This window comes from Sceloporus occidentalis, unplaced genomic scaffold (genome assembly GCF_023333645.1).
Source record: "Sceloporus occidentalis isolate IW3139 unplaced genomic scaffold, rSceOcc1.0.p SCAF_14, whole genome shotgun sequence".
In the NCBI taxonomy this organism is placed as follows: Eukaryota; Metazoa; Chordata; class Lepidosauria; order Squamata; family Phrynosomatidae; genus Sceloporus; species Sceloporus occidentalis.
In genome coordinates this window covers 8,543,488-8,567,118 of record NW_028316994.1, presented here as the reverse complement: position 1 = coordinate 8,567,118, position 23,631 = coordinate 8,543,488, and the positions used below count along the sequence as shown (strand labels likewise).

At 43.2% G+C, this 23,631-nt stretch overlaps 2 protein-coding genes across 3 annotated transcripts in view; one reads left to right on the top strand and one right to left on the bottom strand.

Annotated features, from left to right (window-relative positions):
* The window catches only part of SEZ6L2 (seizure related 6 homolog like 2), a 31,230-nt gene extending 18,469 nt beyond the window's left edge, over window positions 1-12,761 (bottom strand). The window contains exons 1-7 of one of the 2 annotated variants that reach the window (XM_089479631.1): window positions 12,286-12,761; window positions 7,824-8,051; window positions 7,095-7,412; window positions 6,845-6,978; window positions 5,481-5,673; window positions 2,017-2,202; window positions 168-342 (exon numbers count right to left, since the gene is read on the bottom strand). In XM_089479631.1, coding sequence (XP_089335757.1) covers window positions 168-342; window positions 2,017-2,202; window positions 5,481-5,673; window positions 6,845-6,978; window positions 7,095-7,412; window positions 7,824-8,051; window positions 12,286-12,358 — 1,307 coding nt within the window. In that variant the 5' untranslated portion in view covers window positions 12,359-12,761. The remainder of the gene's footprint in view (window positions 1-167; window positions 343-2,016; window positions 2,203-5,480; window positions 5,674-6,844; window positions 6,979-7,094; window positions 7,413-7,823; window positions 8,052-12,285) is intronic. The other variant, XM_089479632.1, reaches the window with a different exon arrangement.
* Window positions 12,762-16,887: 4,126 nt separating this feature from the next.
* ASPHD1 (aspartate beta-hydroxylase domain containing 1) lies at window positions 16,888-23,133 on the top strand. Its single transcript, XM_089479886.1, has 3 exons — window positions 16,888-18,551; window positions 21,368-21,481; window positions 21,953-23,133. Exons 1-3 carry the CDS (start codon window positions 17,795-17,797, stop codon window positions 22,060-22,062), a joined length of 981 nt encoding a protein of 326 aa, XP_089336012.1. The 5' UTR covers window positions 16,888-17,794; the 3' UTR covers window positions 22,063-23,133.
* The last annotated feature ends 498 nt before the right edge of the window (window positions 23,134-23,631 follow it).

Here is a 23,631-nt window from a genome sequence, read left to right as displayed (position 1 = left end):
TCATGCCTCCCCTCAATACCTTTCTCATCTTTTTCTCCCTCTGGTTCATTCCACACCTCCAACCATAATAATTATTTCTTCCTTATCCCCTGTCTTCTTCCACTTCACTGATGCCTCAGCACTTTTATCTCTTTCCCTCCCCTTTAGTATCCCTGTTCCATCCTCACTTATCATTATCTTCATCCAGAGCCACTCTCTCAAAATGCAGGTGCAAGCGCTGGCCTTCAGGTGCCTCCACCAACCATCGGCACGTCAGGTTCCGACCACCACGAGGCCCACCAGGTGCTTCAGGAGCCACAATGCGCCCACGAGTGGCATTATGAACTGTTCCCCCACAGGAAGCTAGTGAAGACAAAAGCCAATTGTTACCATTATTCAGTGTTTCAAAAACAGTATCTCCCCCATCACCCCAACCTGATCCTTCATCCTCACAACCTTGTGATAAACACTGCATATACTTTACAGAGAAGAGACCAAGGTTTGTCTGGCCAGGCAAACATTGGCGATTTCTCAGGCTCCCACTCAACAAAGAGGTTTTCACTTAAGGATGTGGGGGAATCTTAGGTAAGCTTACTTGTCCTGGGTAATCATCTGAAAATGGAGTGATCCTGAGTGTGATGAATAGTGGTTCTGATCCCTTATTAATCTACAATTCCACTTTACTAGCAAGTCCAACTTGTCTAGCTCTTCTTCAAGTAGGGACCAATCTGATGCCCTTGGGAAACTCACAAGTGGCACATCTTAAAGACAATAGCCCAGTGTTTGCCTGGTGCAACAGCTATAATCCTTCTGAACATGGAACAGCTATTCTTATGGCTCAATAGCCATTGAAAAACACATCCTCCATGTATGTATCTGTCTTTTCTATTCATGGTCATGAAGCCATTACAAGACCCAAAGACACATTCTCAGGAACAGAATTTCCATGGTGGATCAGACAAAAACAAAAAGGGTACTAGCACAATTTAGCTTAATACCAGCATGCTTTGTACCATCATATTTTAGTTTACTTTTTATTGCTGGCAATTAAACCTTGGAAGAGACACTTCAGTCTCTTAGAATGGCCTGAAACCATACAAAGTTTGGGAGACAACCCTAAAGGTGAGTTGTAGCCATCAGCAAAAGCCCAGTGGGCCAGACTGTGTGCCCACTCACCCTGGATAATTATTCCACTTTTGTTCCACTTTAACCTTCCCTCCTATCAAATCCTGGGGTACTAGCACAGTTTAGTGAATAGTGAAGCTTTAAAACTCTCTGGCTGATAATGTTAAATGCCCTTCCCTAACATGGCAATCCCAGGATTGCATAGGAAATAACCATGGCAGTTACACTGGAATAATAATGCTATGTTTGTGCAGTGAGAAAGGGCCCTGAGACTTCAAGAGGACCAGATTCAGCCCCAGTACTGAGGTTCTCCACTGCTGGTGAAAAGAAATACTTCCTTCAGGTTTCATCAGAACATACTGACACTGAATGATACCAAACTTGTCTCTTGAGAAAGGATAATTGTTTTTATTTAGCATTCCTCTGTATCAGTTCCTTGCCCTTGTGACTTTGCTGTATTAAAACTGTCATGAAACTTGTCCTCTAGAGTTCCCTCTTGGTCAAAGACCTCCATTCACAGATCTATACCTAGCACTGGCAATTGTGCTAGGGAAAGGGGCCAGTGTTTGCTCTCACATTCTTCTGACAAATCCCAGGGATGCTTGAACAAGATGTGATATCACACCACTATCAATTTTCCCCCACTGGGAGGATTTGGGGTGCAAGTAGTGCATCAGAGGGTGGATTTACTCAAACCACTACAATTTTTGTCCTGGTTTGGGTGGTTTGAGGTGAATTTTGGGGCTGACTTTTTTAAAATGGGGTGCATTGGAGAGATCTGTGGTTCACTTTAGGGACCAAAACCTAGGAACACAATGCAACCCATGTACCATATTTTCCCGACTCCTGGCCTATATTCTTGTGGCCTTTTGCCAAGACTAGATTGTCCTATCACTTTGCCCCTTCACTCACCCACACATGCAGGGCTGGTACCACTCCAGCGAGGGCGGCTGACATTGAGGCAGATGAGCGTCTCTTCACCTCGCAGGTGGAAGCCTGACTCACACTTAAAAGTGGCAGAACCACCAGGATGGAGGTCAGTAACCATAACATCCCCATTCTCAGGTCGGCTGGGGAAGCCACAACTGAGAAGAAAAGCTAGATTTGGGAGAAAAGATAAAGTTGGTTAAATAAAAGAGGGACAGCTCCTTCCACATCAATGAAAGAAGCCAAAAAATTATAAGAACTGAGGAGAGCAGGCAAAATTTCAATCACTGACTGGTTGGTTGGTTGAATGCCTTTAACAAATACATCAATAAAATTATGTAACATTTTTCTAAACTGACATACAGTTGACCTTCCATATCCATGGATTCTTTATCCACAGATTCAACCATCCACGACTTTAAAATATTCCAAAAAGATATAAATTCCAAAAAGCAAGCCTTGATTTTGCTGTTTTATATAAGGGACACCATTTCACTATGCCATTGTGTTTAATGGCACTTGAGCATCTATGGATTTTGGTATCCACAGGGGTCCTGGATCCAAACCCAGTGCATATCAAGGGCCTACTTTTTCTGTTTTTGTTACAGCTTTCTTATTCTGAAGTTGCTATCCTTGAATAAGTCAAATTTGAGATCAGTTGGGGAAGGGCACAATATTTGTATTAGAAAATGATAAATATTTTTAAAAAAATACCTTTATCTAATTATATTCCTTCCTTTTAGTCCTTTAATAGTTTTTTGCCAAGACATTTTTGGGCTTATTTCCAAAATCATGATGACTAGAAACAGCTTTACAAAAATAATGCTGTGATCCCCATGTTTTGCATAAGCATCCAGTAATTCTACAGCAGTATGTTGTATGTGTGGCTGGGGAGTAATTCTAATTTGCTAGCTACTATAGTACAGGTTAAATATCCCTTATCTGAAGTGCAAATCTTGGAGATGGGACCCAAGTCTATATATAAAATTCATTTATGTTTCATAGACACCTTATACACATTGCCTGATGGTAATTTTATACACAATATTTTTGATAATGTTGTGAATGAAACAAAGTTGGTGTACACTGAAACATCAGAAAACAAAGGTGTCACTGTCTCAGCCACCCAGGTGGGATTTTGGAGTATTTCAAATTTTGGAATTCCAGAGAAGGGATACTTAACATGTACTTACTTTCAGAAACAAATGTTATCTAGAAGCCACCCCAAATTCCTTAAATATGATAAAAATGCTCAGGTCAAAACAACTAACATAACATAACATAAAGCAACAAAACAGTGGGAAAAGCCTACAGCTCCATCTGTTGGAGAAGACCAAGCAATGACAGAGAACCGATAGCCTTATATATACATCTAAACCACTACATCAAATTTTATGGACCAGCAGGCCAGCCATTATGTGATGTAAATGAAAAAGATGTCCACCATGTTATGAACCCCTGTAGTGCAAAACTTGGAGAAGGATCTCTGGGACTTGGCCTGGGCCACAACACAGAGCTGGCCTGTTATTTGTAGTGTCTCTATAGCTGCTTGAAGTGATGTCCCTCATCCCTTAGGTGACCACTTTTTCTCCTTGCCAGACACTGTACTCCCTGCTAAAAGTCAGACATTGTGCACCACTGGCTGAGATTAAAGAAATGGGATATACCGTATCTATAACTGCAATAGAATAAATGTTTAGGCAAATACATCTATCCCAGTTGTTGTATGTCTTCAAGTTGTTTCCACCTTATGGAGACCCTAAGGGAAACCTATCACATGGTTTTCTTGGCAAGGTTTGCTCAGAGGAGGCTTGCTGTTGCCTTACTCGGTGGCTGAGAGTGTGTGAAGTCACCCAGGTAGTTTCCACAGCTGAGTGGGGATTTGAACCCTAAAGTCCAACACTTATATCCCACTGGCTCTCTAAGTCTATCTCAATTACACATAAATCCTCTTTGCTGACAATTATTGTAATATGTGACATGACATGTCATAATGTCGGGGCTGCCCCTACCATTAAGCAGAATGAAGTGGCCATTGAGAAGAGAAATGATGATAGGTAAGCCTGGTTAGAGAGCTAGCTAAGCACAGCTCTGAGAATGTTGTGAAAGGGGGCCTATGTGGAAGAAAGGATTCAAAACCAAGTCTTGTCTCTAACAGGGCAGATAGGGGAAAGACTGCAGAGAGAGATATGGGAAAGATGGCCTAGGGAAAGGATTACAGAGAGATAGAGATAAGACAGCATGGTGAAGAAAAGAATAGGGTTTCGGGGAGCTGTAAGTGATTAAATAGTTCAGGGTTAATATGTTATCTAAATGTTTCCTAATAAACTTCTACTTTCTTTTTTCCCCACAACTGGGGCTGGCTGTTCCTATTACTAAGTTTTGATAGTCTGGTCACACTTTACTACAGTGAACCTGCAGCCTCCCCTTTTAGTACCAGATCAGAGCTGTGACAACTGCATGCCACGGCCCCGATCTCACCTTTCCGCAGCACAAAAAGGAGCCACAAAAGTGGTTCCTTTCTGCACTGCAGAAAGGGCACCATAGTCACCAGACTGCAGAAATCATACAACACCCCTGTTGAATCAGCTTCATTGGCTGCCAGTTTGTTTCCAGGCACAATTCAAGGTGCTGGTTATTACCATACCTATAAAGCCCTACATGGCTCAGGTCCACACTATTTGGCAGACCGTTTCTCCTGGTATGAACCGGCGCTCTGAGATCCTCTGGAGAAGCCCTTCTCTCCATCCCAACATCATCACAAACATGGTTGCTAGGGACACGAGAGAGGGCCTTCTCGGTGGCTGCCCCTAGACTCTGGATCTCCCTACCCAGGGAATAGATCAGAACAGCTCCCTCCTTGATGGCCTTCCGCCGGCAGGTGAAAACCTACCTGTTCACACAGGCATTTAAGGAATTGCTATAAGGACAGGCTGGGATGCTGGACCATTTTAAAAATTTGTTACAGGTTTCCCCCCCTCTTATTTATAGTTTTATCTTATTAAAATATGTTTTATTCTTTTAATAACTATCTGTTTTAATACTGTAATAATTTAATTCCTTTTTAATATACTTATTATTATTATTATTATTATTATTTGTACTGTTTTTAATGCTGTGAAGCTGCTCTGAGTCCCAGTCCTGGGAAAAGAGCAGGATACAAATAAATATAATAAATAAATAAATAGATGCAGCACCAGAGGAGCGCCATGATGCTGCCTGCCGTGTGGTGCAGCGCACAGTGTCACGTCGGCCTAGGTGTGAAGTCAATGCATGTGTCTTATGGATGCCATGCCCCGACTCCGCCCCCAGGCTGGCCTTAATGGCCGGTCTGTACAGCCTCTCTGTCTTTTTTAAAAACTACCTTCAAACATTAAAGAACTAGCAACCACTGCTACAGAAACCTGATCCCTTATATTGGTGGATTATGGGATATGTCAATTCCTTACCTTGGTAGTGGAATTTGAAGATTCCAGGGGTGGTGGTGTGGTAGCTCTGAAAGTGAATCAACACCTGGTTGGTCGGACTGCGGATCACTTGCCCCTCAACCATCAATGACTCGTTGGCCAAGACAACAGGCTTCTCACCCCCTAGACCTTCCACTGTCAGTGAATCCTCTTTGGATAGATTCAAACTCTGCACCTAATAGTGAAAGATGAATAGAGTCAGTTGGGAGGGGAAAAAGAAAAGGATGAAAAAATGAAAAGAAATTGGATTTATCCCCTAAGGACCCCAAGTGTTCTTGCTATTGTTTGCCTTCAAGTTGTTTCTGACTTATGGTGACCCCAAGGTGAATCTTTCCAAGGTTTTTTTGCCAATATTTGTTTAGAGGGGGTTTGCCTTTGTCTTCCTCTGAGGCTGAGATCATGTAACTTGCCCAAGGTTACCCAGTGAGTTTTCATGGACAAGCAGGGATTCAGATTCTTGTCTCTCAGAGTCTTTGTCCAACACTCAAACCACAAAACCACTGTGGTTCCCCAAAATAAGAAAAAAAATATTCAATTTAGCTCAAGAACAATTATTCAAACCACCCAGAAACCATCGTGCTATCTCAACCATTAATAAGAATCTAAGAATCAGAAGTTAAGAGTAAATTTTTCACTTAGATCTGAAAGCAAAGATTTTCTGGGGAACAGACAGTCTTGGAAAAATCAGAATACAAACAAAATCAAAGGGCAGTAGTGAGAATATGACATGTCAGCATTTCTTTGAAAGGAGCAGCATATTTCACTCACAATTAGGCTCCTTATGTCAAGAGAATGTACTCAGTCCACAGTTTTAACAATTCCAGAATCAAGAAACAGTCAGAAGCAAACAACGTGGGTTATAATTTTGGGTTTATCTATACTACATCAGTTACATGCCATTCCAACTGCCTTAGCTTTACTTTACAAAATCCTGGGATATGTAGCTTAGTGACATACTAAGAATTCACTGCCAGAGACCTCTCTAAGTCCTGGGAATTACAGAACTTGACTACTCTATCCAAGACGTATCTTATCCAAATTGCAAAACCAGGATTCTGGAGGACAGAGCCACAGAAATTAAAGTGATATGAACTGATATAGTGCAGATAAAGCACAAATTGAAACTCGCCTTGTTTGCTGCTTACTGCTTCTTGGTATGCAGGGCCAAAAAAATCAAACAATAATTTATTGAGAAGACATAAACTAAGAGTAACAGGAAAGAGTTGGCCAATATGCTATCTGCTCTTCTTGTTTTATCTGAAATCTTTTCAGGTTTTTAAAAACCACATGAGAAATGGCCAGTTCCAGACAAGACAGTTCTATCTTCACCAGATCATGGAGCTCACCTGTACTTCTATCCCATAGCCCATGTAAACAGAGATAGTGTAGGTGCAGTCCAGGCCTCCATAAAAAGTGGCACCAGCATAATCTGGGGATTCAACGTAGCCTTCCACATCAGTGATGTTGTTGTTGCAAAACACTTGAGGAGGAGACACAAGACAGTGAACATTCAATTCACTTTTTCCTACATCACACAGCACTTTCTTAAGCAGATCACATGCAATTCTGGAAACTTCTCACATGCCACATACTTACCAGGTGTGTGCACTGTAGTGATGGTTGTTGTTGTGATCAGTGTGGTTGTGGTCTCCTCATCACCTTCAGGGATGAAAGCGGTGGTGGTGGCAGAGATGTGTTGGTTGGCTGATCCTACCTCATCCGGTGGAGGGGGAAGACGGGGAGGAGCGGCCGCTGTTGATGCAGGGGGGGTTGTGAGGAGGAAACCCGTGGGGGGAGCTGCAGTGGTCAAGGGAGAAGGACCGGTGGCCACAGCTTCAGAGGTCTCAGGGACCATCCCACCATCCAGGTGCTGGATGGGAGGATGGAAAGGGGGCAGAGTGGAAGGGCTACCTTCTAGGACAGTCAGGTGATGGGAGGGAGAAGAAATAAAAACAAAAGGGGGAAAAGAATCAGAAAATTAAGGAGGAAAGCTCTGGTACACTTGTTACAACCTGCCCCAACCCACTAAAATGGCTCTTTCCAAAATGTCTTCCCCATGGGCTTTCTTCTGGCAGAAAATCCATGCATAGCTATTGTAAATATTCATTACCAGTGTGTACAATATTGCAATTATGTTTGTAGATTCACAATCAAGGTACTGCCTTGTAGCAGTCCCCCACCAAGAGATCCCTGTCCACAAATGTTGCTCCACTGCATCAGCTTTTTCCATAGAATTGCCATCATGTCCTTGCTCCCCCACACACTCTCAAATTCCATCCCACTCATTTTCTCCCACCCCACAGATTTTCTCTTCTTTTTTCTCACCAGGGATGGGGTCTTCCAACAACTCGCTCCCCAGAAACTCCTTCCTCAGCAATGCTCCCTGCAGCAATTCAGGGAGGCCTTCAGGATTGGGGGGCAAGGATCCCCTCACTTCAGCTGAGGCCCCCACTTCCTCCTCCTTTGGGTCCCCCACAGCCTCTGGCGATAGGGCCTCCAGCGGCAGGGAAGGGGTGGCAGGGGCCACGTCATCATTTTCCCAAAGAGGCAGACCTGGAAGAAACAAAAGAGTCAAACAAGGCCTATAAACATCCTAAGGGCACCAGATCCTATTTGATCTTAGAAAACAGGGTTAGACCTGGTTAGTACTTGGATGAGAGACCACCAACAGATATTATCATGTGCTGTAGGTCATATTTCAGTGGAAGGAACAGGCAAAACCACCTCTGAGTATCCCTTGCCTATGAAAACCCTATGAAATTCATAGGAGTCGCCCGAAGTCAACAGGAATCTTGAAGGCATGTACGCACTTCCCGACTCCACCATGAAACCCACTGAGTGACCTTGGGCACGTCACATGCTCTCAGCCTCAAGGGAAGGCAATGGCAAACAAATCTTGCCAAGAAAACCCATGATAGTTCACCTTAGGGTTGCCATAAGTCAGAAGCAACAAGGCACACATTAACAACAAACACACACATCATTCGCTCAGACTGAATAATAATATAGTCCATAGGGTTGCTAGAGGGAAAACGTTAATAGGTATGTATCAGTGGGAATTTCAGCAGGTGATGATGGGTACACAGCCAGGTAACAAGCAACACCTGCTGAAATTCCCCTAATACACAACTATTAATGGTACAGCAAGCCTCTCCAATTTTCACTCTGGCAACTCTAGCCATGTCAAAATTCAAGAAGGAAAGTAATAATACAGTACACACCCAGAACCCAGACACTGCAATTCTTTGTTCATGTTCTCCCTCCTTAGGTCCCACTCCTGCAGCACAGATCCAAATAAACTTTATAGGGTCTGGACTGTGGGACTTGGTCTGGCCACCCCAGTGGGCCCCCTTTTACCTACTGACATGAAACATGGACAGCCTTTAGTTAAAGAAGAAGAACAGGGCCTGGACAAGTACATGACTGGGCAATGTTGTGGTAGTAGGCTTCATAATTTCACCAAGAGGAATAAGCAACAGAAAACCTTGTAGTCATGCCACAAGGCCTGGCAATTCACCTCGGTTTAAATGATATCTCAGACAGAGACAGAAGGCCTCAATGACAACTTTGAGTGCCTTTCTCCCTGTGGCAAAGTCCTTCCAGTTTAGGCAAACATTTGCTTCTTGAGTTTTATGTAATGTTCTATTTATATAATCTACCTGTATTTATTATATTTTGTTATCTTATTGCATTTTACTGCTTTCAACAGTTGTTAAATGCCCTGAGTAAGGAGTAAACACTAGAATGCAGGGTATACATTTATTTATGTGTGTCCTTGGCAAGTCACACACTCTCAGCTTCAAAGGATGGCAATGGAAGGCCCCCTCTGATGAAACTTGCCAAGAAAAGTCCATGATAGGTTCGTCTTAGGGTCGCCATAAGTCAGAAACAATTTGGAAGGCACACAACAACAACAAAATTGAAATAAATAGATAGGCACTAGATAGATAGGCATTATTAGTAGTCTACTTCAAGTCTATGGTGATACAAGCATGGCCACTTCCTACAACTGGTATCAAAGACTATCTTTGAGGACAGGCCCTGCTATTAGGCATGATGAAGTAATGGGTGCAAATGTGTGGGTAGGGCAAGGTGGCATCATCTTGTCCTTCACTTCAGGCAGTAAAATGTTTGGAGCCAGCTCTGATCAGTCAGAACATAAAACACACGTACTGTATATAACATTGGCCTCTTCATTAAGAATTTATGTTCTACCATTCCTGTTTATGTTTGGCTAACTTTTGGTTCTCTCAAATGTGGGTGGGATGAAAATGCTCGCTATATTACCTTCTATCTAAAATGACCCCCCCCCCCCCTCGCTGCAGTTTGTTTAGTCATTTGGCATATTTTCTCATAATCCTACATTGGAGAAGTAACCTAGGCATTCTCGGGAAAAGAGGTCCAGATCAACTCAATAAATGCCATTACAAGAAGGTGGAGATACCCCCTTTTTCCTTATCTACTCTGGCCTGAAGAATTAACTGGATGATTAAATCCTCAGAACAAGAGGCATCTCCTTAGAAGTGAGATGAACCTGGGAACCAAAGAGGTGATTAGAACATGCTAAGAGGATGAAGTAACTGGTCTAGATTAAGCTGCCTTGTTGGCAAATGGATCCCTCCAGCACAACAAGAGCCAGCTTGTTTGTAGTTACGTGATCTCAGGGATGGAAAGGGTGGCTAAAAGGTACGCCAAGGGAAGCAGCAAACATATGTTTTAAGTGATCTTGTGAATGCCTCCTTCCCTCCTCCCCCTGTTTTACTGCAGAAGGCTGCGTCATTTAGCTCCATATTTTACACATTAAACTTGGCCTTGGTGCTGGGAAAATGGAGGTGGGATGAGTTGGCTGGGAGGGAAAAATACTGTGGCTAGGATGCTGACTGATGGGTGCTGGCAGGCTCCAAGAGATTGCTGAGGATTGGGATTGTGAGGGCTGGGAGTAAGGGAAAGATGCCTGCTGCAGACAATGGACCGAAGAGCCTGGAAGGATGAGCCCCCGTACATCACTCTCGCTGCCTTTTTGTGACAAGTTCGGCAGTGACAGCCGTGGCCGCCGCAGGCAACTGCCAGCGTGTGAGATCCTGGCAGCTGCTGGCGAGCCATTAATTGCTCTGAACTCGCTCCATTAAGAAGGCCAGCTGCCTGGCAGGCCTTGTGGGCCCTGCCGTTGGTTGCCCCATTGTCAAGCGGCAGCCACCTTATGGAAAGGGGAAGGCTAGTCTTGCCCATCTTGTTTACCAAGGTCTTCCTCCCCTCCAAAACCACTCAACCAAGTACCTGTCAAAAATCAGAATCAGCTGCCTTTAAGGTGCAAGACAGCCATTGCTAAACAGCACAAGAGAATCCTTGCTGGAAGACATCACTATGGTATCTGAGTACAAACCTTCCCACTAAGTGTACCTGTGTATGTGTGCTTGTGACCCCCTCCCCAATCATTGGTGAGTTATGCTTATAACTTGACAGCAGCCCTCAGCCTCCATTAAATCCTAGGCCTAGTCCATCACCATTTGCTCTCCACAGAATCTCTGTCTTCCCATATCTACCTTCCTTGCAGCCATGATCCCTCTCATACCCTTGGACATGCAGCTCCCTGCTCCTCTGACCCAGTTGAGCAGCCCAAGTATGTCCAGCAACACTTAAGTTCTCCCTCTTTGCTGCATTTGCAATGCCGCATGAGTACTCAAGCCCTCTTTGCAAATGAATTACCCAAAGAAATCCCACTCCTTTTACATAGTTCCCCAAATCTCTTGCATCCTTTACAACATTGTATAGTATACCCTGCAAAAGTGTACAACAGCCACGATCACTCCTATATTTGGGGATGCCTTTTCTCACCTTCCAAAGATACCTTTAAAAAAATGAAAAGATACTTGTGTGCTTATTTTGTTACTGTATCTTGTTCAAAACTGTGACTCCTTTTGACCATGGGTGAATTCTCAATCTGTCTTCCTTTCCAGTGTTGAATAAAAGACCACCCAGTTTCCTATTCCCTTTTCCTATCTCTCATCAGTATAGCCATTCACTTCTCTTTGGTCCCTATTTCTTTGACCTCCACTTTGCAAAATTCAGCTCAACTCCCAAATGCCAAATCTTTAGTCATATTAATAGCCTTTTGTCCAGCGAGGGTCAAAGCCCAAATACCTGCTTCACTTGTAACATTCTGTGACCAGCTTGACATCCTCTCTCTTAATTAATAATTATTCCCCTGAAATCCATGCTCCTTGTTTCAATATTGCTTGGGGACATATTAAAAATAAAAATGGTAACCCCCAGACCTCTTTATAAACAATTTTTCCTCTCCATCTCCCCAAAGTTATTGTCTTGCTATTGAGGCAGCAAGAGATCTCCATTCTCTCCACTATAAACCCCAAAGAGCAGCACCCCAGTATTTTTCTCTCGCTGAGACACAGAAATCTTCCAGTCCTGTGCACCAATTTTCCATTCCTTCATCTCATCTGCAGCCAGTTCTAACCCTGATACCCTTCTTTTACCCTCCCTCCTATCACAATGTCATTTCCATAAATGTTTTAATACTGTATGTCCCCATACAGTAAAGAAAAACATTTTAGTCCCCCCCCCCAAAAAAAAGGTGCATTTGGAAATACTGTTCAAATGCCTGCAACTCTGGGCATTCACAAACATGCCCACCTGCCATCTGCACCCGGGTGGTGCTGCTGGTGGTTATATGTTCTAAATCCCATTTTCTTCAGTAACAAATACTGTCAAAATTGAAGCATACCCATTCCAGTTTTGACAACCCCCCCCCCCTCCTCTCCCTATCTCTTACCTTGTAGAAGAGGCAAGGAGCAAAGCAACTGAAGAAACAGCATTTTGGATGCTGCTTTTTCCGAATAGCCCATTTTGGATTTCTTCAGACCTGCAGAATACCTAGTCTAGCTATTTCCTTCTCCTACCAGGCAAGGGAGCCGTGGAGCCAGGAGCCTGCTTAGCAAATGAAAATGCAGTAGATTCCCTTGCAATGGCTATTCCTGTTATTATTTTATATATTTATATATATAAAAAGCAAGCTTTTATATATTGGTAATAAGCAGTTTTCTACCTATCCACTCTGTTTCTGTACACTAGATACTGTCTCTGTGTGTGTATGTTTGAAAACCTGCAGTGTGTGATTCTCTCCCTCTCTTTTTCTTCTTCTTTAAAGATAAATGCTAAAGGTATCCTCCTTAAATAAAATTATTTAAGATGGTCAGCAGGGCATCTTCAGTTCCAGGCCCCTTTTAACAAAAGACCTCTCTCTCTCTCTCTCTCTCTCTCCTGTCTTGTCTCTCTCTTATGGTTTTGGCAAGAGAATACAGCAGCAGCCACCTAAGCTCACTTTGACAGAGAAAAGGAGAGATGGATTTCTTTGCATATGAAAAGGCACTGGCTCCCCTGGTTTCTTGGCAAGATGAAGGGACTGGACAGTTCTGCCCTTCCACAACCCAAAGCGCTTCAGCTAAACCTATGAGCAAGCTACCTACATCATATGCCTCCTTGAAAGTAACACATACATTTCTTATGTTACAGGGACTTGACATTTCTTGCCAATGGCATCCACTTTTTTCCTGCCCAATCTGCCTAAAGCATTTCAGAGGGTTACAAAACACACACACACACAACAGATGGATGCAGTGAATGGATGCCGCTGTGAAAAATAAATAAAACCTTAGGACCTCTCTCTTTTTCCGCCACCCCCACCCTGCCCTTGACAATGAAATGCAATGGACGGCAGTCCGCACGTTCTCAGAAAAGGAAATGTTGCTTTTTAGCTACAGATTATGCTGAGTGCCACAGTAGCCTTTTGCAGAATGTAGAATATAGATTATCTTCCCCCACACTAGCAGATGCCTATAGGTATATGATTTGCAAATGCTCTCTCTATTTGTGTTTGTGTGTACACACACACACACATTTTTTAATCCTTTTTTATCCTGTTAAAGATTAAGGCACTGCCTGCTCTCATGCAGAACAGAGGCCTTATTTAATAACGCCACCTTTTCAATTTGCAAAAGAATAAATACAGACAAATTGACAACTCTTTTTAATTGATGCATAGAAAAGAAATTAACCAGGGAAAAGCAAAACTATGTTCCTATTTTGTTGTCAGAATGAAGCAGAATCTTGGAAGAAAATAAGAAAAAGTTAGCCATTATGTTTTCTATGTATACTGCTGATTGGTAAGATCTGGATTTTGACAAATACAGATTGTAAATGTTGAAGACACAACAGCTAGCCCTCCCCGATTTTCATCTTTAGTAGAGTTGTAAAGTTATGTATACTCATCCCTCCACATTTGTGGCTTTGACTTCTGAGGCTTTTGATTATTCACAGATTTTATTAATATGTTCTCTCTAGGAATATCTAGGTCCTCCAGCACAACTCTATGGTCAACTTTAACTAAAAGTCACACTGAAGGACCTAGAGATTCCTAGAGGGAACATTCCACTAGGCATTTGTAGTTCCTCCAACACAATTCTGTGGTCAATGTCTGGCAGATGTTGACCACAGAGTTGCGCTGGAGGACCTAGAGATTTCTAGAGAGGTGTTCTCTCAGGTAAAAATGAAGTGTTTTCATTATTTGCGGTTTTTCCACATTCACGGGAGACCTGCGCCCCTAACTCTAGCAAATGTGGAGGGATGAGTGTAGTTGTTCTTGCAAACTCAAGTCAGGCATCCAGGTAAAGATTCTATTTGATCCACACATTTCTCTGTACTTTATTGCAGTATCTTCCCACTTCACTATGGAGCTGTGCAAACTGCAGACCCTAAATTCCTGGGGAAAGTAGTTCAATATGCTCCTATATTTCTGAATTGTTTAATATTCTAGATGGGAAAATATCTCTGTTATTCAACACCTGACTTATTTGTCTCCCCTTTTGGGGTGTTTTCTATGGGGTGGGATGGATATAAAATTCTATTGTCTTTCAGCAACAGCTCCTTCTGCCTCCCTCTTAACAACCATTAATTGCTATTTCACTTTTTGCAAACTCCTGCATCCATATCTGTACGTCATCTCCTTTTCTCCCCCCAGCCACCCACTGCCATGGGCTCTCCCTGCAATTATAGGCTTCTCAAAAGACTCTTCCACCTCAAAGCTGAGTAGGGGGCAAATCTTGCCCCCTTTTATCAAAGTGGAGAGTGGGAGTTATTTATCTTCAAATGAAGGTGGTGGGTGTGTCAGACTGAGCACACAGGGAAAAGAGGGACTAATGGAAGAGCACCAGAAAGGAGGGGGATCTTTACTGCTTCATCTTCATCTTCCTTAGCAATGGTTGCTAGGGGAGTTGCTAGGGGAGGGAGGTTGCTAAGGGAGGCGCTGTGGTTGCCAGGCAGTTGCTAGCATAGGTATCAGAGGCTGGTAGGCAGTTCAGAGGGAGATTGCCATCACCAAGAAGGCCTGATATAACACAACACAGGCTTCTTTGGAAAACATCTCACTTGCCATGAGCATCTGCCTGCTTGCACAACACAGTTTCAGGGGACTGTTGGTTGGGCTTCACAAAACTAATGGCTAAATCCAATGGTTTGTCCCAATTAGAGTACACCCATCGAAACAAGAGAATTTACCCAGCTGCTACTGATTTACTGGCAGCTGGGTACTGTACTTAAGAGTTCAATTTCATCTTATATATGTATACATGAGAGAGCCAGCATGATGTAGTGGTTCGAACACTAGACTATTTTGCTTGAGGCCAGGGTTTCAATCCCCACTCAGAAACTCGCTGGATGGCCTTGGGCAAGTCACACTCTCTCAGACTCAGAAGAAGGCAAAAGGAAAACCCCTCTGAGCAAATCTTACCAAGAAAACGCCATGTTAAGTTGACCTTAGGATCACTACAAGTCAGAAACAACGTGGAAGGCATGCAGCAACAACAATGTATAAATTAGCACATAATTCTTGTTCCTTGCTTCTCTCTTCCATCTTCTCAGCGTCCAAATGACCATTTTAGACTGCGAAGTCCAAGGAGTAAGGAAATGCATTTGTATGCTATGAGAAATATACATGATAAGCACAAGAATATATTCTGCCATTAGATAGCAAGATACACAATATGTCTTCAGGGTGGGGTATTTCTGCTTTGTGTGATTTGTTTGGGAAATGGTTGCCTTGAGAATTGCTATGGAATTTTATGTATTCTAGCTGGCTATTAAAAATTTTGGTAACTATATGTACAGCATTATCGAGCACATTTAGCTGGCCTGGATTTGATGTATGGATTTGATGTATGGTTTTAATCTGTATTTTGAAATGTTTTTATTGAAGTTTTATTTATGTATTGCAATTTTTATCTTGTATTTTGTATTTGATATTGCAATTTTTACCTGTACACCGCTATGATCAACACGGAATAGCGATTTATAAATAAAACTTATTATTATTATTATTATTATTATTATTACTGTTTTCCCTATTATCATGTATGGATGTGAGAGCTGGACAGTGACAAAAGCGGATAGGAAGAAAATCAATTGATTTGAGATGTGGTGCTGGAGAAGAGTGCTAAGATATCACAGGCAGTCCTAAAGACAAACAAATGGGTCCTAGAGCAGACCAACCCTGAAATCTTTCTAGAAGCCAAGATGATCAAACTGAGGCTGTCATACTTTGGCCACATCATGAGAAGGCACGACTCACTGGAAAATACAATAATGCTCAGAAAGGTGGAGGGATGTAGATAGAGAGGAAGATCCCATGCTAGATGGATAAACTGTATTAGGGAAGTTATGGGTATGAACTTGCAGGACCTAAGCAGAGCAGTAGAGGATAGGGAGTATTAGAGATGTATTAGAGAGTATTAGAGATTTCTCTGAAGATGCCAGCCACAGATGCTGATGAAACATCAGGGAGAATCTCCTCTAGAACATGGCCACATAGCCCCCCAAAAAAACCACAAAAAACAATTAGATGTCTCATCCACAGGGTCACCATGATTAACTCTTAAGGCAGTTAACAACCCCTAGTTGGTGGAGAAGGGGCACAAGTAGATGTGAAATCACTGAGATGGAATTGTGAGGGATAATGGATGGAGATGAAGTTTCAAGGTGACTGGGGGAAGCTGATGTTAGATGCAGGGTTGCTAGGTGAGTTGCTAAGGAAGATGGTTGCTAAGGGACAGGGATTGCCTCCTAGGCTGATGGTGATGGTGATGGTGATGGTGATGGTGACTGAGCCCAAGCGGCAACTAGGGCACAATTGTGGCTGGGAGGGGGATTTCTTAAAACAGGCCCCCAGCTGGCAGTGCCCTCCCCTTACTGCTCTAACTGCAGCTAGCTGGATAAATCCCGCAACTCATGCACCCACCACTGAAACGAAAGACTAATGGAAGGGCGGCATCCTTAATGAGCCATGGCTCATTGTTTTATTTTCTTCACCCTCTGCTATAATGCACTCAGTTCTGGGATGGAGGGGTTTTGTTGCCCACTGTTGTGATGCAGCAACCATCTCAGGCACGCATGTGTGTGTTTGGTGGGGTTATTTACGCAGTGAAGCCACGCCTAGTGCTGATATGAGGAAGGAGGTAGACGTCAAAAAGGAGGGGTGAATCTAGTGGTGGATGGAAGTGTGTGCAGTGGGGGAGGAAAGGGCACCCTAATATTTTCTAGATGTCTCTGGCAATGTACGTGCATAAAAAAGAATTAGGCAAACAGCAATAGAGCAGTTTGACAGGGACCAGGATGAGGTAGAAGGACAATCAGCAGAGAAGAGGGATGCAGGATAGAAGACAAGAATACCTGAAGATGGAATGACTGGAAAAACCGACAGGTTAGGTGGATCATGATGGGCTGGAGGAAATGCAAGTCTGTTTGGGTAAAAATATAATTTATAATTAGAGCATATTCGGGTGGTGGTGGGATAAGAACAGAGCAGAGCCCTTGGCAGGAACAGAAGAGGGGGAGCAAAAATATATAAATACATGCTATGATGGTGAGAGATGAATGGAGATATCTGTAAGGGCAGATTAATAGGGATAAACGGGTGGTGAAGAAAGATTTAGAAAAAGAAAACACAGCAACTGAGTTGAGTTAAACCCTTGATGGGAGGGTGAAGGGGCAGAAAATGAGGGTTGCACTGGTAAAAATGACTGAGTCAATGAGGCTTGAAGGCAGCCACCCACAAAAACAAGGAAACCAAGCTATTTGAATTACAGACCTGTGCAATAGCTGATCAAAATACAGGAGCATTAAATACAGAGCAAGGAGTTAAAAGGGCACCAGAGGAGTAGGACGGGCAGAAGAGAATGGGAGAATTAGGACAACCAGCAAATACTTGTAGACAGCTCTAACTGTGCCTGAAGATGCCCTGTATCATGGCTGATTGGGGTCTCCATGGCCTTCTCTCGCCACTCCTCCCTGACACTTCATCATGGCGCCCCCGACCAGAGCCTGCCATCGCCGTACTGGGCTCCTTGGCCCTACTGTTTATCTGGTACTGCTACCGGGTGGGGAGTGGGCAGGCAGCACCAATATCTCATCAGCAAGGTGTGCCGACTGAAGAACGATGTCCACGCCGTGCCCTCCGGGGCGATGCTGCCAACCCGCGTCTATATCGTAGCCTGAGAGATTATGCCAAGCGGTATTCATGGTCAGGGATGAACCGGCTGCACAAAGGGATCCGAGACCAGGCCCATTACCAGTTGGGGGAACGCCTGGCGATTCAGAAGCCCAGCGCCTTCTACCTCCCTGACTTGCCCTCCGCTCCGTATTTTCCACGTGAGTCCCAGCGCCACGATGTGGAGATTCTCGAACTCAGCTTCCCAGCCATCTTGCGGGAATTTGAGGGCATCGCTTGGGATTTTGCATCTGGAGCAGCAATACCACGTGGATGGACAGCTAATGCCCACCCAGGCTGGCACAGCTATTACCTCTACCGGCAGGGGGAGTGTATAGCGCCGAACTGTCGCAGCTGCCCCTGGACGTACCGGGCCCTCAGTGCACTACGCACCTTTGTCAACGCCAACCGCTTTGGCAATGCTTGCTTCAGCGTCTTGCAGCCTGGAACGGTGCTACCTGGGACCTATGGGCCAACCAATACCAGGGTGCGATGCCACTTAGGTGAGCAAATGATGGAGGAGCAGGGTGGTGGGGAAAATGTTGTCCTTGGCTTGATGGGGGGCCTGCGCATGTAGAAGCTTGCACTGCCAGTCTCCCTTCAGCATTGTTGTCCAGCTGTTGAACTTCTCTGGTTCCTAATCAGGAAATTGGGTTTTGTTGCTCATAGAGAGTAGAAATAAGCATATGCCTGGAATAAACTGTAATGTTGCAATACATAGCTCAGGGGTGGGCAACTTTGGGAATCTGGGGGCCATTTTATCCCCCACTCCCAGAGATCTTGGGTGGGGAACTACACCCTCTCCATGCGCACTGGAAAAAATGTTTTAAAATTGCCCTCAAATGTCCACACATACACACACACGCGCACGCACACGCAAGGGGCTGTGGGATAAATTTTCCCCATGTTTTTAGGTCTCTGTTTTTTTTCAAAACAAGAAGTGACCAGAGGTCACCTCCATTTTGTTTCTGGTTTTAAAAAAGGTCTCCTCTAGGCCTAAAATGGATCAGCAGGACAAAACATGGTGAACTGCCCCGACATAGAGGACACTTGGGAACAAACATTATTATTTTTACAAAAGAAAATTTTAACATCCAGGTGTGTGTGTGTGGGGGGGTGAGCACCACAAAAACAGCCCTGGCCCAGCCTGCCAATTCCTGTTATACTTGATTAATAAGTCAGATTTAAAATATATATCTTTATGTTAAAAGAATACTACAGTATTATGAACCTGTCTCCATCCCACAACTCCAAAGGGGGCATTTAATGCATTGCACAAGTAACATACTGTATCTTGTATAGTTAATGCATAACTTATCAGCTATGTTGAGATAAAGGATAAGATCAACTTGAAAACATGCTGTTATGATTGTGTTCAAATGCCTGTGTTTTGTTTTGTTTTGTTTGCCAGAGATCAGTCAATAAAATTAACTTAATAGGTGATGATTTGACTTAAAGGGTGCTATAGATGAGCTAACGAACAAACTGTAAACATTTCATAAAAGAATTTACAAAAACTGTAGGTAGAAAGCGGGGTTTTAGAAGAGGCATTATCTTGGGCCTGTTACAGACAGGCCAAAATAAAGCTGCTTCGAGTCACTTTGGAGGTATGGTATTTCAATGATGCATGTGTCCTAAGAGTCCAAAAGCCGCACCAAAGCCACGCTCCAGTTCTAAGGACTGGAATGCAGCTTTGGTGTGGCTTTTGGAGTCTTAGGACTCATGCATCATTGAAATACCATACCTCCAAAGTGACTCGAAGCAGCTTTATTTTGGCCTGTCTGTAACAGGCCAAGGTTTTTAGAAGATGGGGAATGCCTCTTTTAACACAATGACATACTGCATGAAAATCAAAGAATGTTTTATTCACTTTATGACAATTGGTTTTGTTACCATTGGGCATCAGTCATACTAACTTTATAGCAAATGAGTTTTTCTGTCTACTGGACCACAATTAACCTCAAGTCAAGGAGTGGGAAACCTCTGTGAGTTTTGGGCATTGCTTTCTCCCTTTACTTCTCACATCTAAAAGAGAAACGGCCACCACACTGTTGTGGTTAATCTAAATCCTTAGTGTAAGGTACAGACACTATACTGTTGACTGGTAGTGGTAAATTGGCTGGATGTATAGGGAAGGGTTTATCAATAGAGCAGTTTGGGACCCTCTCCTATTAATTGCATGTTATCACAGCTTTTAAGATCTTGAGCATCCTTGTTTTAAAACATTTGAAAACAGAACAGGTACATTCAGAACAGGTGTGTCTGAAAACAGACAGTATCTGCAAAGAATTCAAGTTAGCAGAATGCAAGTTCCTATGCCCTGCTGGTTACCACTTGTTCTTTCCTCCATGGCTTCCACTTTTTTCCTTCCCCTCTCCCAAATCTTCGGTTATAGTTGTTTTAACCCTGCTTTATCATTCCCAAATAAAATTAAGCAGACCCAAAAAACAAAACAACTCCACCACCACCCATAAACAAACACACTATATTGCTTTCTGTAAGCGTTCAAATTTAAAAAGCTAACTTTTTGGACTTCTAGAATCATAGAATCGTAGAGTTGGAAGAGACCACAAGGGCCATCCAGTCCAGAGCATGGCTCTGCCAGCAGCATGGCTGGATGGTTGATTCTGGGAATTGTAGTCCACAAGATAAGTTTCCCCCTGCTCTAAAAACATTATAAGCAAATTTTAATCCATACACAAAGAGTTACTGTGCAACTTCAATTCATGTCTGACTTAGGGCAGTCCTAAAGTGAACCTATCACAGGTTTTCTTCACAAGATTTGTTCAAAAAGAGGTTTGCCTTTGCCCTTCTCTGAGTCTGAGTGTGGCTTGACCAAGGTCACCCAGTGGGTTTCCAAGGCCGAGCAGGGATTCTAAACCTGATTCCTCAGTGTCTTAATCCAATGCTCCAACCACTATACTATGTTAGCTCTCATATACACACACACACATATATACATCATGTATATATAAGTATACTCCACATCCATCTATCATCCAGCTAGCTATCATTTGTTGGTGTACATACATCTTTTGCTTTAAGCAGCAGCAATTTTCTTTCTTACAGAGTAGAGCTCTTTATTCCAGCATTTTATCTCAAGCTTGGGCTGGTAAGGTTATAATTCAAGAGCAGGAAACCTTTGGCTCTCCCAACTTTTTTGAGAAACTCCCATAGCTTGCTCCCCTACACAACTAATAGTAAGTGATGAGGAGAGCTGAAGTCCAAAATATCTGGAAGCCCAGAGTTTTCTGACCTCTGCTGTAAAGAACATGCTACATGCCTCCTTCTCACCTCCTCCTCTTGTTTCCACTTCTAGGGCTGAAGGTCCCTCCTGGTTGTGAGCTGGTGGTGGGTGGTGAGCCACAGTGCTGGTCAGAAGGATACTGTCTCTTAGTGGACGACTCCTTCTTGCACACAACAGCCCACAATGGTAAGAGATAACAGATGACAGCACTTTGTAAACTAGCTATAGGGCATTTTACTGGGACTTAAGGAAGCTGGGGGTTCAAAAATAGTTATAAAAACTCATTGCAGGAGATGGCATTGGACAAATTATGGTCTCTCAGCCTCAGTTTCCCAAGCTGTAAAATGGGAAGGAAGATGTATGCAGCCTTAAATCAGTGGGTGGTTGTATGTTTTCCTAGTCAGCTCACCCTTATGGTTCCTCCTTGTCTAAATCTAAGAGAGAATGGCTCATGTGTACTGCTGATGTAACTCTATCATCCATTGCAACACACATGGCTATCTGGGAGCCTATGGACTGTTGTTATTCAGCACAGACAACTAGGAAGTGGTGAATTTACATAATTGGCCCACCTACTCAGGATTCCCAAAGTAAAGCATCTTGTACAACCTGACAACTACAGTAAAGAAATGATAATTTTAACTATGTATGTTGCAGGTTCCTCCACTGATGGACCACGGGTGATTTTTATCGTTGACCTTTGGCACCCCAATGTGGCAGGGCCCGAGCGACAGGCACTAGACTATATCTTTGCTCCTGGTCGGTAGGTGACTGCCACGATCAGGTATTATAGTCAAGAAGAAACAAAATCAAACCACCATATGGCCACTAATGTTTGCTGTTCCTCACCATCATCCCAAGCCTCCCATGTTATTGCCTTGGTATGGATAGTCTTATTTCCACCGTTACGTAAACCGAGTTGGAGAGACTTGCCACGGCCCTGCTGTCTAAGAGTGCCACATCTCATTCAAGAACCTGTACAGAGATGTATCATGGAAGAAGCCACTGTGTGTATCTTTTCCCCTTTAAGGTGAATATGTAATCTAGTCTCAAACACATGCTCAACAAATGTTAGTGACACAGAATACTTTGGTTCCTCTTCCTGCATTGTTTAAGGGATACAGTCATTTGCAGTATCTTGTGACCAGTTTTGTTCTCTGATGGACTAATCTTTTGGGGATTGTTCAGGTGCATGTTCTCCTGACTGTATGCTGGTCTACATGCTTCAGAAGCGTCTTAAAGACCAACAAACCAGATTTTAAATATAGTGTTCCCTAAAACAACCTTCAGGAATGTTGGATTACAAGTGCCATCACCCACACAGGGCACAGGGAAGCTGGTTTGAGATTATAGGTTTGTAGCTTAAGAGAGCATGGTGTAGTGATTTGAATGTTGGACTAAGACTCTGGGAGAACAGGGTTCAAATTACCACTCAGCTGTGGAAACCCACTGAGTGTCCCTAGCCAAATCGCACTCTCTTAGCCTCAGAGGAAGGCAGTGACATAAAGAAATCTTACCAAAAAAGCCCATGATAGGTTTGCCTTAGATTTGCCATGTGTCAACAATGGCTTGAAGACAGATAATAATAACAGTTCTGAAGGCACTAGAATGGGAAGCATGGGGTTCCTTGGATTTGTTTTTTTGGAAAGGGATGAGGGTGTGAGGAAGAGAAACCAGCCAAGTACTCTTATTTCCACCTGTCTGTGATCATTTGTTAATTCCCACACCACGTCTATACTGCAACATTTGTGTGATGGGATTAATCCTAGAAGGATCCCTGCCAACTAAAGCTGTACTGCAATAAAAACTTTAGAATCCTCTGCCTTTTTCACTTGACTCTTCTGTTGGAACCAGCGTTTAGTATCCCTTTGGTCCTAGCTGTTGCAGCAGCAGAGGCACTCTTGAGGGGAGGGGGGAAGTTAATACCAAGGTCTCAATCTTTCCCATTTTTAAAAAATGCATCAAAATATGATGTCACAACTCAGAAAGTTTGACAAAAACCCAGACTGAGGGAAATCTACTAATTGCATAGAGGAGATCAATAGCTTCAGGGAATATGTCATTGTAGATTTCCATGTGAGTTATTAAAATAATTCGTATGATCTTGCTTATGCCACCACCAAAATATTGCTGTATAAAAGCAGACAAGTATAACTGTCTATACTTTGTTTCCATGTTTTGCCTGCACCCATTATTTTTTATCCATATGTTTGCTTGCATCCCTTATCTTACTGGCTAACTACAAATAAGAAATGACAGCCAAAAACACACACACTTACTAGGGTGCAACTTACACTTTATATATTTCTGCATCAGCCTCTAGTGCTGAATTTAAT

Excerpts from the sequence above, each read along its gene's own strand:
- ASPHD1 (XM_089479886.1), top strand. The coding sequence starts at position 17,795 with ATGCCCTGTATCATGGCTGATTGGGGTCTCCATGGCCTTCTCTCGCCA. Across the intron at positions 18,552-21,367 it reads CAGGGTGCGATGCCACTTAG|GGCTGAAGGTCCCTCCTGGT; the intron begins GTGAGCAAATGA and ends TTCCACTTCTAG. Across the intron at positions 21,482-21,952 it reads GCACACAACAGCCCACAATG|GTTCCTCCACTGATGGACCA; the intron begins GTAAGAGATAAC and ends TGTATGTTGCAG.